At 49.3% G+C, this 15,728-nt stretch overlaps 2 protein-coding genes across 15 annotated transcripts; both read left to right on the forward strand.

Moving 5' to 3' along the window:
• The first annotated feature begins 1,791 nt into the window (after positions 1-1,791).
• On the forward strand, positions 1,792-6,387 carry LOC140255606 (regulator of G-protein signaling 16-like). 4 transcript variants are annotated; one of them, XM_072343356.1, is made up of 6 exons: positions 1,806-2,013; positions 2,829-2,930; positions 3,248-3,403; positions 3,542-3,603; positions 4,646-4,812; positions 5,106-6,387. In XM_072343356.1, the coding sequence occupies exons 1-6, from the start codon at positions 1,934-1,936 to the stop codon at positions 5,304-5,306; spliced, it is 768 nt and encodes a 255-aa protein (XP_072199457.1). In that variant the 5' UTR covers positions 1,806-1,933; the 3' UTR covers positions 5,307-6,387. The 4 variants fall into 4 exon arrangements, with proteins under 4 accessions (XP_072199453.1, XP_072199457.1, XP_072199455.1 ...); XM_072343352.1 differs by lacking the exon at positions 3,248-3,403 and having other exon boundaries at positions 1,792-2,013; XM_072343354.1 differs by lacking the exons at positions 1,806-2,013; positions 3,248-3,403 and adding an exon at positions 2,249-2,548.
• Positions 6,388-6,521: 134 nt separating this feature from the next.
• On the forward strand, positions 6,522-14,997 carry RNASEL (ribonuclease L). 11 transcript variants are annotated; one of them, XM_072343345.1, is made up of 8 exons: positions 6,522-7,877; positions 8,241-8,298; positions 10,284-11,875; positions 12,199-12,287; positions 12,699-12,889; positions 12,992-13,115; positions 13,479-13,600; positions 14,399-14,997. In XM_072343345.1, the coding sequence occupies exons 3-8, from the start codon at positions 10,426-10,428 to the stop codon at positions 14,532-14,534; spliced, it is 2,112 nt and encodes a 703-aa protein (XP_072199446.1). In that variant the 5' UTR covers positions 6,522-7,877; positions 8,241-8,298; positions 10,284-10,425; the 3' UTR covers positions 14,535-14,997. The 11 variants fall into 11 exon arrangements, 9 of the variants coding, with proteins under 9 accessions (XP_072199446.1, XP_072199447.1, XP_072199445.1 ...); XR_011904504.1 differs by lacking the exons at positions 6,522-7,877; positions 8,241-8,298 and adding exons at positions 9,594-9,695; positions 13,704-13,771 and having other exon boundaries at positions 14,399-14,521; XM_072343346.1 differs by lacking the exon at positions 8,241-8,298.
• The last annotated feature ends 731 nt before the right edge of the window (positions 14,998-15,728 follow it).

Consider the following 15,728-nt stretch of genomic DNA (forward strand, 5'->3'; position numbering starts at 1 on the left):
TGCTGCTCAGTGTCTTTACAGAGCAGATGCTGGGAATGGAAAGGGAAGATTAAAAATACCTGCTGTCAGATACCTCTCTCTATGCAGCTGTGCTTGCACACTGCACTAAGCGAGCTCAGAGGCAGAGTGGGTAACAGCTGCCCCTTGGAAACCCCATTTGTAATTCTAATTGTTTATGATCTGAATTTCCAGAGCAATGATTCCCTCCGGTGCTGCGTGTGAGGACAGAGTCCTTTTTTTGGGCTGGCAATCCATCCAGCATCCCCCTGTGCAGACACAGCCCTCGGGGCACAGCCTTCAGGTATTAAAAATCCCTATAGGGAAATAGCAACGGGGGGATTCTTATCAGCAGGGCTGAGTGCTGGGATCATGCTTGTGATGTGAGGGGCCACGCTGGTTCCATGGGTGGTGGGCTTCGTGCTGCCAGTGTTGCAGCATGCTGATGGGAAAGCAGCCCAGCCCCGGGCATTGCGACACAGCTGGGTTTTTGTGTTCCAAAACAAGGGCTGATAACACAGAACGCAGGATGGAGCTGAGGGAGGCTGCTAAGCTAAATGAGACAGGAAGCACGTAATTAAATTAGATATTGAACAGAATGAAGACATCCGAGTACACACACGTCGTTGGGCTCAGAAGCTATTGCATAACCCTAATGAAGAGTCGTGCATTAGAATATATTGCACGGACCATCTCCCATGCTGGAGCTCACCCACCAAAGGGGAAGGTTCAAAACCTGCCCCAAGGCAGCAGGACGGGCTCAGGTAGTTTCCCACAGCTTTGTGCATCTTCTGGCTGAGCAGCTTTGCTGCCCAAGAAGATGCAGCCTTTGGCTGGCTCTTGATTTTAGGTTTTGCTTGGATTTCAGGAAGAATTTCTTCCTGGAAAGGGTGGCCAAGCCTTGGAGCGGGCTGGAAAAGGGGGGGTCCCTCATCCCTGGGGGTGCTGTTGAGATGTGTGGATGTGACACAAGTGGACAAGGGCTAGTGGTTGGTCTCCATAGGTCAGGCTGAAGGTCGGACTTTGTCATCTTGGATGTCATTTCCAACACTGATGGTTCTATGGTTTCCCTCCTGCTGAGGTTTTATAAAGATTCTCTTCCTCCTGTGGGACTTGCATGGCCCAGGCTCCCATTGCAGCCTTTTCCTCACTTCTGACTTCCATCAAGCCTCTCTCATCTGAGCTGAATGGTTCAAAAGATGCTACAGAGGGGATGAGGCATATCTACACCTTGTTTCTATGGGGAAAAGCAGTAAGGAGGAAGGGGCTGGAGCAAAGCGAAGGCTGGAACATCAGGGCCAACAATCACAGAACAGAACACCCTGAGTTGGAAGAGAAACATAAGGATCATAGAATGGTTGGAGGGGACCCTAAAGATCATCTAATTCCAACCCCTCCGCCATGGACAGGTTGTCTCCTGTGAGCTCTGACCATTACTGTGTTACTTTGTGTAGCACCGAAACATCATTTCACTCTGCTCTGCACAGCAGCATGGTGCTGGGGGGCTGCCACGGGGTCAGCAAGGTGTGATGGTCCCCATGTCCCTGCTGCAGTGATGCCACCACGCCAGCAGTGCAGGGACGAGGGTTTGGAGTCATCAGCCGGTGGGATGGTGCTGACTAATTGCTTGTCCCCTTCGCTGTCCCCGCGGTTACTCAGCAGGCTGCACACGTCGGTGGACGCGAGCCTGTTTTTTCCACTTATCGAGGAAGCAAAGCTGACTGTGATGCTCAAGGACAAGCCTCCCGCCCCCTCCCTTTGCACCTACCCAAGCTGTTATCTCCTCTGCTAGTGCCGAGCAGCTGTTGGTTGGCTGGAGGCTGGAGTGGAGCCGGGTACCCTCCCAGCCCTCCCGCCCCATATAAGCACAGCTCCTCGATGCTGTTTCAGCCAGCAGCACACCACACAGCAGCACAGGTGGTGCCCCGGGGATCCGATGAGTTGCTGGATGCCTCGGTGCCCAGCTCTCAGCATGTGCCGAGGATTGGCTGCGCTTCCCATCGCTTGCCTGGAGAGGTAAGGGGCTTTGCCACGGCGCAGCGCTGGGAAGCAGAGGGTTAGCTGGAAAAGATGCTCCTGACGTCGGATCAGCCTCTGCTGTCATGATGTTTTGCTAGAGATCAGGGTGCAGACTGCATTGAACTCACAGCTAGAGACGGATGCAAGATTTCCTGTGGTTTCCAGGGAGGGATTAAAACACATAGGCTGTCCCTCATCACACTCTGTGCACACACAAGGTTTGTTCTGCCGTCTCCGTCTCCGCACAGGCTGGCAGCAGCACTGTTTTAGTCGAGGTGCTCACAGCACTCGGTGACATCCTGCCAAACAAGGCTACAAAGCGGTGCAGTGCTGGTGCCCTGACATTTAAGCACTTATTTTTGCATGGGCACCCTGGGATGCTAGCAGGGCTGCGTGCTGCCAGGGGACCAAAGGGAGAGGAGTGGATTTAGAAGCAGTTCCTGCCCTGTTGCTGCAGGATACTCCATGGGGATGCATCTGGCTCTGAGTTGGCACCGCTGCCATTGTGTTATCCAGGTTCCTGAGGCATGGGGTAGGTGCTGGTAACATCACCCCCAAAAAGCAGGGGAGCAGCTGCAGCAGCACGGCATGGAGATGCTCCCCCCCTGCTGAGCAGAAGGCGAGTGCTGTGATTTTTCCAGCTCAGTGCAGAGCACGGTTGCCAGGGAGCAGCAAAAGCCATTAGAGGATTGCTTGTTGCATGCAGCAGAAAGCAAGAAAGCCAGTGAGCTGGAGGAGAGAGGGCTGCCCTTGCGAGCAGGGATGGTGGTGTCGGTCCCCACATTCCAACCTCTTTACTTCCTCCCTTCCAGAGCCAAGGAACTCAAGACCCGCTTGGGGATCCTGCTGCATAAACCGGAGCTGAAGCATGGCGCTGGGGCAGCAGGCAAGCTGCAGCTGGGCTCCAGGAGGAGGTAAGCTGAGGCTGCGGGTCCCCTTGGGCTGGGCTGTCTCTGGGGATGCTCTGCTTGGCTGGGAGGATGCGGTGTTGCTCATCTGGGTGGTCCCGCCCCGCTGCCTGCCACGTCCCAGCTCCACCAGTTATAAAGTCAGATTGGAGAGGGATGCACCGGCATTAGGCAGAGTGGGGGTTTAGCATTAAGCTGGAAAGCCAGCGGGCTCCCATAGGTGCTGGCACCTCAAACCCATGCCTGAGTCCCCCAGGGAATGAATACGGCACTAAAAACAAAACACTGAACCTCGCGGCTGTCGACCAGACGCCTGCATGCAGAGGGGGCTCTGCTGGGCTGCTGCTGGGGAAAAGGGCTCCACTGAGCGTCCTCTGGAGAAGACTGCCCAGCCAAAGCTGCACGATGGAGCTGAGGTCTGGGGAGCCATCAGGGAATGTAAAAGAAAGGGGAAAAGAGAAAGGAAAGAGGGCTCACAGGTAAAGGATACTGGGGTCTCACTGCGGCTTCCTGCTGGTGCTGCTGCTTCCCTTCTTGTGCTGTCTCATCGTGGAAGTGCTCCCATCCTTCGCCGGCAAGACGGCAAGCCTCACGTCCTGTTGTTTGTTTTCTTGCAGAGACTCCTCACGAGAGGTGCTTGAGTGGAGGGAATCCTTTGACCAGCTCCTCAAGAGTAAAAGTAAGTCGGATTTTGTTTTTTCCTCTTTACAAGTGCGTGTAGGATGTATCCTGGAGCCAGGTCTCCTCCTCAATTAGCTGCTCTAGAAACTCGGAAGGTACCCCCGTGTCCAATGTGCAGCCAGGTCCCTTTGGCTTTAGCTTCCATGGGCATGCTGAGCCGTGGCACGGACCTTCAGCTGGAAGGTATCTTTCCACTCCATTCTCTGGGCTCATGTCTGCTGCCCGTGTAGCTGCTTTCATGCAGGATTTCGTTGCTTTGGAAAACATTGCTGCCCTCTGTCTGCCCATCCTGTACCTCTCCAGTAGCTCTCACACGGAGGGAAGGTGTTCAACTGCTGTGCTGAGATGCACGCCTCCATTTTCCTCTCCAAAATTCACAGCAGTGCATACGGTCCTTGTAAGGCGTTGTACCTGTAGGGCCAGCAAAGAGACCAAATATGAACACAAAAGTATTTGCTTGACTTTATTCCATGGCAACAGACAGTCCTTCCGCAGTGCTAGTCTAGGACCAGGCATCTCTTTTTCCAGCCTTTGTCATGTGCTGTGAAGGTTAGCAAACATCTCCAGCTTTGTAACTGAATAAATGCATTCCCCAAGCCTGGTTCCCCTGCTGCAGGCACCCTCCCAATACTCCTCAGCATCTCATTCCTCCAAATCCCAGCTGAGAAATAAAAGCAAAGCCATCTCTCCTTATTCCCGCATGCATACTCATATCTCAGTGGATTTCCCCTTCGTAGAATTAGCCCTTTTCCGAAGCTGTAAAGAAACTACTCTAAAGACTCATTACAGAAAGGTCAGATAAATAAAACTGGAGGATTATTTGTCTGTGGGAAAGGATTTTATTGGAGCCTTAAGGCCAGTCAGCAGAGGTTCAGAGGCTGGAGTTTGTCCAGAGGGAAAGGAAATCCACAGATGCTGTGGTGTGGGCTCCCAGGGAGATGGTGGGCAATGCCACATCCAGCAGCCTCATCACCTCCCAGTGCCGGTCCTGATGACTTCTTCCCCTCCAGCCCCACTCATTGCCTGTCCCTCTGTTGCAGATGGGGTGACTGCCTTCCACACCTTCCTGAAGACCGAGTTCAGTGAGGAGAACCTGGACTTCTGGCTGGCCTGTGAGGACTTCAAGAAGACCCGCTCTAAAACCAAGCTGGCCTCCAAAGCCAACAGGATCTTTGAGGAGTTTGTCCAAAGCGAGGCACCCAGAGAGGTGAGAGCTGACCCTGCCTCTGCTGTGTGGCACTGAATGGGAGGGGGAAGGGATAAAACATCCTAAAATATCTGATGGGTTTTGGTAGATACGGGAAGGGTAGATATTGCACTGAGTGACACGGTCTGAGCAGTCGAGGGCATGGGTTGATGGTGGGTCTTGATGATCACAGAGGTCTTTCCAACCGTAATGATTCTATGATTCTGTGTCTTCACCCTCATTAAGATAAGCCTGCTCCCCTTCCCACATCGGCCAGCTCCAAGCTAACGTTTATGGGCGTTCCTTCCTTGCAGGTCAACATTGATCACGAAACCAGGGAGATCACCAGGAAGAACCTGACAGGAGCCACCTCTGCTTGCTTCAACGAGGCTCAGGCCAAGACCCGCACCCTGATGGAGAAGGACTCCTACCCCCGCTTCCTGAAGTCAGCCTCCTACCAGGACATGACCAAGCAGGCCACCAGCCGCAGCATCAACAAGCGCTTGCACACCTGACCCTTGCCCACCACCAAACCCACTCTGGGTGGGCACCGAGGGCCTGGTGGTGGGGTTTAGGCTGAAATCCCAGCCTTCCAGCAGGATGCCCAGGACTTCGAGTGCTCTCACTGAGGCTGCCCTACGGAAAAGCCCTCCCACCCCACTGCCGGTGGTCCCATTGCTGGGGCTGCACAGGGTTGAAGCCACCCATGTGTCAGCAAGAAGAGCGGTGGGCCCGGGAACAACACGGCCCTAGCAGTGACATTTCTATCCTTTCCTTAAGCTTCGTGGCCTGCAGGCTGCACCCGAACTTAAGTCACATGCATTTTTATTATTGTTATTATTTATTTTACGTTTACTGTTATGATATGTATTTATGAGAAGAGCACTGCTCAAAGCATGCGCACATTCCCTGCTCGGAGGAGCTTGTAAATTAATTTATTTTAGGTATTGCAGCACTTAGCATGCCTCCCACGGCTTCTGTGTAATAACTGCAAGAGAGAAAAATAGCTTTATAATGCCACCGTGGAGCAAGGTACGCAAATAGCAGCAGGGAGAGCAGCATCGAACTGGGTCTGAGGTTTCCTGGGAGCATGGAGGACCATTGATGGCCATAAAAGGATGCTTTGCAGTTCGTGCCATTTTCCCTTTTTTTTTGCCCATAAATAGAGCTCTGTGGCTGGCACCTCTGCACGTGGGCTAGCAGCTTGTCCCAGGCAGAGAACAGCAGTGCAGAAAGGGCACTTTGAGTGTTGAAAACTTATTTTTAAATCACTTAGGAGGTAAAAGCTGGGTTTACAGTTCGGTTTACAGTTGGGTCTGGTGTTGCCCTGGCCGGTCTGCAGCTAAGGAACCCCAAGGACCAGTTTGAGGATGTTTTCCCGAGTCCTCTTCCTGCTTCTACCTCTGAGACCGGTGGGTCCCAGCTGCATTCATGGGGCTATTTGAGCTGTTTCGTTATTTATTATTTACTTTTACAACTGGAACCACCTTTGTTGTGTTACCGAAGTGAATGGCGTACCGAGGTCCATTTTTTTTGCTACGAACATGACATCGTGGTTGCAAAATAAAAGACGAAGAGGGCAATGCTGTGACACCATTATTGGCTGTGGGCTTTTCATTGATTTTTCTCCTTCAGCCTTTGGGGGGCCATTACAAAGCACACAGTGTAAGGAAAACTCCTTGCGGTTCATGGCTTGGTGCTGCCTACAGCCCCTTTGAAGCTTTTGGAACCTCCTACTTGCTGTTTATTGCCTCCATGGAAGGCAAAATGAGCTGGATTGAGGAGAGCATGAGTGCAGTATGAAGAAGAGTTGCGTTGCAGATGATGGTCACTCAGATCCCCAGGGAATGCTGCTAACACAAGTGGGTCTCTACCATTGAAGAGCAACAGCTTCCATAGCAAACACTCCCGTCTCTTCTGGCATGGCCACACAATCCAAAGATCAGTAAAATACATCAGCTCTTCTTCTACAGTTGTCATGCACCTAAATGGAGGAGGAGTGATTAAGCTGCCCACCTTATCTCTTGTTCAAGGAATGAGGTGAAAGATTGCCAGCATGCGTTTAAATGACCCAGAAATAAAGACTCTGTGAGAGCATTAAATCGAAACAAAATCACATCCATTTGCTTTGCAGGGTCTAACTGGAAAAAGTACTTTGTCTTGAACACTTTAATTTAAATGTGACTTTCTATTTAAAAAAAAAATCAATATGGCCAAAAAAAAAAGAGGTCAAATTGGCATTGTTTCATTTCACAAAGAGAAAACTCCATTGAAAAAAAAACACATGCTTGCATCCAATGCATCCTTCAGTGCTGGCAAAACCCCAGGCTCATATAATAAAGCCTTGGGGGGAAAAATATACAAAACCCAAACCACAGACCCGCCTTGAGACAGCAGAGCTGAAGCCTCCCATAAACCATAGCCAAGTTTCCCAGGGTGAGGTCTGGGAATTTGGGATCAGAAGGGATGTTCTGAGATGTGATTGCATGCATTCATCCATTATGTTTTATGGAAAGGTAATCTGCAAATAAATGCTGCAATATGAAGGGCACTATTCCTGCTTTCTGGCACTGCAGGGTGCTGAGCACAGCGCCAGGCTCTGCAACCCATATGCTCCATGCTGGCTCTGATGTGCTGCAGCTGTAACCCAGGCACAGCTGGTGGGGAAGTGCAGGGGGTGGGAAACAGATGGGAGAAGCTGTGCTGGGATCCCCCTCCCACCTGGGGAAAGGCATTTAAGTTTATGTCCTCTGCTTAGGTGCCTGTTTGATCTTCTTTGGGTGCTTTCAGTGGGTCTGTTCTGCTCTTCTTGTCCATGCACTGCAGGTGGTGACCTGCTTGGTGGGATGCTTATATGCCTGGGTGTTGCCCTCACCTCTTCTTGAACCCACTTGCTGATGGATGTGCTGCTTAGAGTTGGTTTTCTTTGTCCTGGTGAGAACAGAGCAGCAGCTCAGAAGGGAAGCTAATAGAGAAAGAAAGTATAGCAGTGCTCTACTGCAGAAGGAGCTTTGTTTAATGCTTCAGGTTGGATACTGGGAAGCATTTCTTCTCTGGATGGTGGTACATTGGCACAGGCAGCTCAGGTGAGTGGTGGGGTCACTGTCTCTGGGGGTGTTCAAGAAATGTGGAGTTGTGACTCTGAGTGTTACAGTAGGCAACACTGGTTAGACCAGATGACCTTAGAGGTTTTTTCCATCCATAGTGATTCTGCATTCAGAGCTCCACCTGCCAGGGTTCAGGTCCCATCTTTCTGTAGGCTATTTTCCAGTGCTCTGCTCCAGCACAGTAGTGTGGCCAAGCATGTAAACCCTTGGATGTTCTCAGTTAGAAATATAATAAGGAAGGAAGCACAAAGAACATGGAAAAAAAAAGACCCATCCTTACTATTCTTAGATTCTTTAACAAGTATTTTGACTTAGCAGGCAATTTCTGTTGTCATGTTTTAGCTCATGTCTATTTGTGGTCAGTGCGTGGACGCTATCTCAAGGGAGAGCTGCAAACCGGGTATGTGTCCATCAGCATGGAGGAACAGGAGGACTTGCATCACTGTGTGCTTGATTTCCTTGCTTGTTGTGTCTGTAACCCATCTCCTGAGCCCTCTGCTTTGTTGGTGTGCAGGCACACAATGTGGTAGCCATCACTTTTCCATCGTTGTGCTGCACCTTGTTCTCAGCTTGGCTTTTGGTGTTTATGGTCCTAATGCTACTCTGCCTACTGTCATGCTGTGAAGCTTTTGCACTGCAGCCCCCAGAAGGCTGTTGTAGTGTCTGAGACATCCTGAGTCTGTCTTGCTAGCAGTAATCATGTTTACAAATGGCTTGTATTGTGGGTAACAATTTCTGATGGTGCATCTGTCAGAACTGGCTCCCTTTCATCTTTATACTATTAAACAGCAAACCGCTTTAATGTAGATGGGTGGCATTGGTATTTTTGTGTTGTAACTTGGATATTTGTTTTAAATAATAAGTTGCAAGGATCACGCTCAAAGAGCTGCAGTGCGGGCCTACTTCAAGTCAAAAGATGACTCTTTGGAAGTGGCTTCTGGGCCATACATAAGCACAGGCTGCCCAGGAGGGTGGTAGGCTCACTGTCTCTAGAAGTGTTCCAGAAGCCATGGAGATGTGGCACTGAGGAACGTGGGCATGGTGGGAGCGGGTTATAATTGAACCTGATGGTCCCGGAGTTCTTTTCCAATCTTAATGATTCTATGATTCTATGAATGGCTGGACTGAAAATGGCTGTGCTGTATAAGTCTACTGGCCAGCAGCTTGGAAATCATAGAGCTGTGGTTGTCCACAGTTATCTGAAAGTTGGTACTCCCTTGGGGGAAGATGTGCTGAGTCCAAAGCAGGCTATGTTGAGTGGTGGTGTAGAAGAGGAAGGTGACAGCCATTAAGAATGATGTACTGGGCAGACTGGTCTGTTTGCTCATGAGAATGGTCCTTGCAAGCAGGTTTGCAGACCTCTGCTGCATGCTGAAAATGCCCCCAAAACACACCTCCCAAAAGCTTGTTTTTCTCCTCCAAAAGTGAGTACGATCCTTCCAGGCACTGCTCCATCCCGTGGGAGTTTGTTCTTGCCAAAGCTGCTCCCTGGCTCTGGAGCTCTTAAGCTGTTGCTGAGCTTGTGACTGGTTAGAGGATGCTGTTCTTGCCTGCCTGGAGCAGACAACGGCTGGTTATGGTTATGGCTGATAATGGGTGACTGCAGGCAGGGCTGTATGACTTGGCTTGTTCTCAGGCTGAGATCCAGTGGGTTGGGCTAGAAATGCTTAACACTCCTTTGGGCGGGCTGTTTGCGGTTCTGCATCTCGGAAGAGGAAGAAGACGAAAGGGGAGGACAGACGTAGTTCTCCATTTTGCACAGCTCTCTTCCCTTCTTTCCCTTTCCAGGGCTTGCAGGTTCTCCTTGCTGGTGGTGGGACACTTGGTGGGCCCTGCTGTGCTGGAGGGGTGGGGGTGAGGGGAGAGGATGTTAGTGAAATAGTGTTCGGTTACTGCTTTATGGCTTGGGGGAAGGGAGGGGAGGAGGCTATACTAGAATAGGATCTTTGCCTTTCCTGAGAGTGCATGGCTGTGAATTTAAACTATGGCTTCTTGCATATAAACTGCTCTTTTCTGACTAGTTCAGAAAAGCCGGTTTCTACCTTCATGCTGTGTTCTCCAGCTGTATGGGGACAGCATCAGGGACCAGCTTATTGGGTAACCTGCAGGAAATCCATCATGACTTTAATAGCAAGAACATCCTCAATTCACTCCATGCCTTCATTCAGATATGCCAGCCCTATGGGAGGCACCTGTTTGTGTTGTGGTGAGTGAAATGGGGCAAGCAGTGAGGATATGTGTCCCCCAGTAAATGCTGTAGTCATGCTTCTCTCAGCTAGCATTGCCATTACTATCCTTAGTTGTTCCTCTCACATCTGCAAGGCATCAGTGTAAATGATGAGGTTTCATGGCTTAATAAAATAGGGTCCTCTGTTTATTAATTAGGTGAAGACTGTGAAGCCAATATGTCACCTAGTGCGTTCCATCAGTCAGACTTGGAGCATCCCTCATGACAAAGACACTGAGTGTTGTACTTAACCTGTCCTCGAGATCCCTGGATCTTTGATGTGTCCTCCCCCTGACCATCATGGAGCCCAGAACCCACAATCAGCAGGAGGCATCTACCATGTCTAGTATGCAGAACACAGATAACATTGCCTCTGAGTTAAATGATGCTTTGCGACATGGCCAGAGGGAAAAGGTGCTGGAGCTGCTGGAGAATGGGGCAGATGTGAACTCCAAAGTAGAATTTGGATGGACACCGCTTCACAGTGCTGTGCAATCTGGTGACAAGGAGATGGTCGAGCTTTTGCTGACCAAAGGTGCCTACCCACATGCCAGGAAGGATAACGGTGGCACTGTGTTTATTGAGGCAGCGATGGTGGGAAATGTGGAATTACTGGAGCTCCTTTTTGGTTGTGGGTTTAACATTAATGACAGTGACAATAATGGATTCACTGCTTTCATGGAAGCTGCTTGGTATGGAATGGAGGATGCCTTGAGGTTCCTGCATAGCAAAGGAGCAGATGTGAATTTGCAGAGGACGGCCAGTGAGGAGAAGAAGAAACTGAACAAGGGAGGGAAGACTGCACTGATGGATGCTTGTTTGGGTGGCTACTTCTCAGTGGTAAAAACTCTTATCCAGGAGATGGGGGCTGACGTGAACATCTGTGACAGTGAAGGTAGGAATGCCTTGATCCACACCCTCAAGGATTGTGAGAGGGGAAAAAGTGAGTCAGATGTCTTTGAGATAGGCCGTTTCCTGCTAGACTGTGGCGTTGATGTCAGCTGCAAAGATGAAGCTGGCAAAACCGCCCTCATCCTAGCTGTGCAGAGGAAGAATACAAGTTTGGTGAAAGCTCTGTTGGACAAGGATGTCATAAATATTGATGATGCAGGCGAGGATGGCCAAACAGCCCTGATGGTGGCTGTAGAGAAAAACGCTTATGATATAGCGGAGATGCTGTGTCAAAAAGGTGCAAGGACTGACGTTGGGAATCTTATTGCTGTTGCAAATAGGAACCGTGCTACTGAAATGGCGCGCCTTCTTCGGAAGTACAACACCAGGTTTGTTTCCACAAAGTCTGACAACTGGGAGCCAAAGAGCAAACGTTGGAGGCACCAGCTGCAAAGTCTTCATGATATGTATCGCCCCATGATTGGCAAGTTAAAGGTATTTCTGTTCGCGCCCCAGAGAATTCGGAGCACTTCCCAGGGTGACATCTACCTCGGGCTCTATGATGGGATGGAGGTGGCGGTATGGGCAAACCGCCATGCAAAAGGGATCGAGGAGAAAACGTTCCTTGATCAATGTGGGAGCTGTGAACATCTACTGAAGCTCTTCCAATCTGAGCAAGAAAAGGGCTGCATGTATTTGTGCTTCACTCTCTGGGAGAAAAACCTCGAAGAACATCTACAGGACCCAGATGACCCAAAGGATTACAAAGGCATCATGAAGATGATCTTCCAGGCAGTGAGAGAGCTGCACTCACTCGGGTTTGCTCACCAGGCTCTGCATCCCAAGAACTTCCTGCTAGGTTGGTTGGGTTTTGGTGTTTTGGTGTTGTGGGGTGTTGTTCTTTGTTGTTGTTGTTTCCTGTTCCTAAGTCAGATATGAAAGACCAGTGCAGATATGCTTATGTAGAATGGCATTAGTTCTCTGGATAAGCATAGATGTGTTCCAGATAGCCCGGGGGGAGTGAATAGAGTAGCTTTCATGTCTCATTGGATCTGCTTGCATTTCTGGGCTTTGCAGATAGCCCAACTCACAGCATTCTCTCCCGAGATCTGTTTTCTAAAGGAAGCAGTGACAGGCTTGTATCAGCATTCCTCACTTGTTAACATTCTCTTATTTCCCCAGATTTAGGTGGCAAAATTTGCTTGGTGGATTTTGATGGCACCAGAAAGCTGACTGAAGGCAAAGCAGAACTTATCAACAAAGACTTAGAGGTAGCTTCTCTCCAAACCAATGTATGGTTTCAAATCTCAGCTTATTTCTGATGCTTTCTTTTGCTGTGATTTCTAGGGGCCTCTCTTGTGCATCTTCAACTAGAAGATGTGTTGCTTCTGGGGCAAGCCCATGTCATGGTAGACCACATATGAGAATGGCAGTGACTGGGATGTAAGGCTTGGGCTGGTGGTGGGACCCCTACGGACACCCTGGGATCTGGATTATGGTGTTTGCCCCATCTCATTGTGCACAAGCATTCAGAGTTCCTATCCACATATATTTACACGCTTGTGCACACCCACAGACCCATGTTGATGCCATGTGACCCATTCTGCTCATTTAGGAATACTGGTCCCATTTCTTCCATTTGGTAAGAACCTTCACACGCATCTTGATGTGTTTCTTTGCAGAACCTCAGCAAGCTCATGCTGTATGTTTTAACAGGGGGTAGGAAACCCCTTAATGAAGTCAGTACTGAGGATATGGATTCAGGTTCCATGGATTATGAGGAGGCTTTGGACCTCATTGATAGCCTGGCCTCTCACGATGAACGGGGCTTGGAAGGTCTGAGCGAGCATCCCTATTTCTGGAACAAACAGAGGTAAGCCCTAAGAGCACAAAGAAAAGTTGTTTGTGCAGGATTTGCCTGTAATGCTGGGAATGGTGTAAGCTGTTGCAGCTAATGAATGTCCTTGTTCTGCAGGAAGTTCAACATGCTAAAGAATATATGGAATAAAATCAAAGATCTGTCTGGTGACAATGAAGAGGATGCTTTTGGCACTCTTAATGCTGGAAAATCTGTTCCTTACCCAAACTGGACTAAGCAGGTAAACCTCTTCTTTTTGGGTTGACATGAGGTTGAAGCTAGACCTTCAACCAGATGTTTTACTCAGCTGGATGAAGACTCTGAGTTCTCTCCTTCTCTCTGGACCTGTAGATGTTCATAATCTACTGTGTCATGTTGACAATCCTAATAGGAATGCTATGCCTTGGCCAGGCAGGAGCATCAGGGAGTCTATACAGTGTGTCCTGCAGTGCTCAAGTTGGTATGCTTATAAGTGTCACAGAGTATATCCATGCAAGGTGGTGTCTCTAGAGAATGGCAGGAGTTGTGGTAAGTAAAAGCAGATGTGCTGCTTTCATGGTGTGTGTGAAAGGCAGGGAATAAATAATCTGTAATCTTATTTCAGGTTGATAAAAGGATTATGAAGATCATGAAGAATCCCAGAAAAGGAAAACATTTCTCCTACTCAGAAGAGATCACAGACCTACTGAGGTTCATCAGAAATCTGGATGAACACCCTCATAAGAGGTACGTGTTCACATGCTTGTCCCTGCCACGGTTGTATTGTTGTATATCTGTAAGTATCAGTGAGTTTGAGAGCAAAACCTCATTAAATCTCTTTATTTTTCAGAGGTTGCTTCCTTTGACAGTATAGCAGTGTATAAAGGGTTGTGTAACGTGGCCCTCCTGAGGGTGAGAGTGAGTAGCTTTGCTCACAGGAGCAAACTTCAGACTTTGAAGCAACATCTGGCTCCCAGATTTGTATCATCTCCTCCTTGTGTCTTGAGGAAGCTACTTGCTTCTATTTCCAATGTGCTTATGTTACCTGAGCTGAGGCAGTTTGAATCATAGAACCATTAAGGTTGGAAAGACCACTAAGATCATCACCTCCAACTGTCTATGCTTATCTATGCTCTAAATAACACCACTCCGTGCCCCATCTATCCTTCCCCTGAAAACCTCCAGGGATGGTGATTCCACCACCATCCTAGGCAGCCAATGGCTCACTCAGTGCTCCTGAAGAGCTGCTGGACTGCCCTACCCTCTCTAGCCATGGGCATTTCACATCTCAGGCACTATCTCCAAGTCATGCCTCACCAAGGCTAATGGCTGGCACTGCTCTTCTGTGAAGATGCTGGTGAGTGTGCTAGAGGAACAGCAAAGAAGTGCAGATCTTGGGGAAAGCATAGAAAGGTTGCAGCTCACGGACTTGTAGGAAATTAGCGTGTTATCAGAATGGCTTTTCCTCTGCAAGGGAGGAACTGAGGCATGGTGGGTTCCTTGGCTGTTCTTTTAAAAACCTTTTTCTTTCTTCGTTTCACTCAGGATCAGTGCAATAGCAGGAGACTACGCTGAGTATTTCCTGAAGCTTTTTCCAAAACTGACCATTTATGCCTACAACTGTTTACGCCGGCATCCCAGATACAGTCACTACATAGACATTCCGGACCCTTCTGCATAGGAGGCCGTTGCCTCGCATCCCGTGGGTGATCCCACTTTCTCTGCCTCCTTCAGCTGCAAAAGAGTTGAAGAAAGTGGGTAAGGAGACGAGAGCAGGGACGGAGCATAAAGGACTTGGCCTGAGAGAATGGAATATGGTTCGGAGGAAGTGTCTGGTGTAGGAACCATGGGCTTGGGAGGGGAGCCACACTGAGTATTAGCTCAGTGACTTCCCCATCTCTCTGGGCTTGACTACCCCTTGGAGATGGAGACCTTGTGGTATCCTGATTGTCCCAGGGGCTGCTTGTTTCTCTGTGAACAGCTTTCAGAAGGTGGCACAATGATTATATAGAGCTTATGGAATATTTTCTAGCTGTTGAATGGGTTTTTAATGTTGTGAGAAAACACTTGGTGTTCTATTAGCCTATGCAGAGCCAAACTGGGAATAAACTTACTTGGAGAACTGGTGTTTCCTATGCTCTTCTATGAATGAGGTACCTCATCCCTCCCTGAGAGAGGAAAACATTCTGAAGCTGTACTGGGCTCTGAAGGCTTCCTCTCCTTGGGTGCATAACACCTCTTGGGAGATGGGCTGTATGGAGGACTAATTGTTGTTTTGCATTCATGGGGTGAGGATTTCATGGCTGAGTTGATGTGCAAAGATGAATCAGTGCTTGCGTGCTCCTGTGTACATGCGGAATTCAGAGTGGGTGTGTTTGACCCATCTCTTCTACAAGGGAGTGACTGTCAAAATGCATCACTGGGCCCCGTGCATCTGCTTAGCTGTGTGTGCTGATATCTTTACATGTTTGCAAACCAGCAGGCAGTGCTGTGCGTGAGCCTGATTGCCATGCATCTTGGTGTGTGTGTGTGTACACACAAAATCCAGGCACATCTGTTATTTTGAGCCTGGCTGCGAGCTGCCTTCTCCAATACAAAGTGCAGCCAGATCTCTGCACCTTCCCAACTTGCAGCATGCTGTGCGCTCATGCAATGGCTCTGAGCACTTGCCAGTGCAGCGCTTGCACTGTGCTAGTGTCTGAGCTGCTGCTCTGGGCACTGATGCATGCTTGGCTCACTATGTATGTGTGCCATGACTTAAGGGCAATGCATTTTGGGGCTGGAAGCCTGGGGCAAATCCAGCTTGCAGCACAAGGACAGTGTTGAGAATGTGCAGCTGGCTATAAGAAGCTGCTGCAGCTCCTGAGAAGTCTCT

The sequence above is a fragment of the Excalfactoria chinensis genome, chromosome 8 (assembly GCF_039878825.1).
Source record: "Excalfactoria chinensis isolate bCotChi1 chromosome 8, bCotChi1.hap2, whole genome shotgun sequence".
Taxonomy (NCBI): Eukaryota; Metazoa; Chordata; class Aves; order Galliformes; family Phasianidae; genus Excalfactoria; species Excalfactoria chinensis.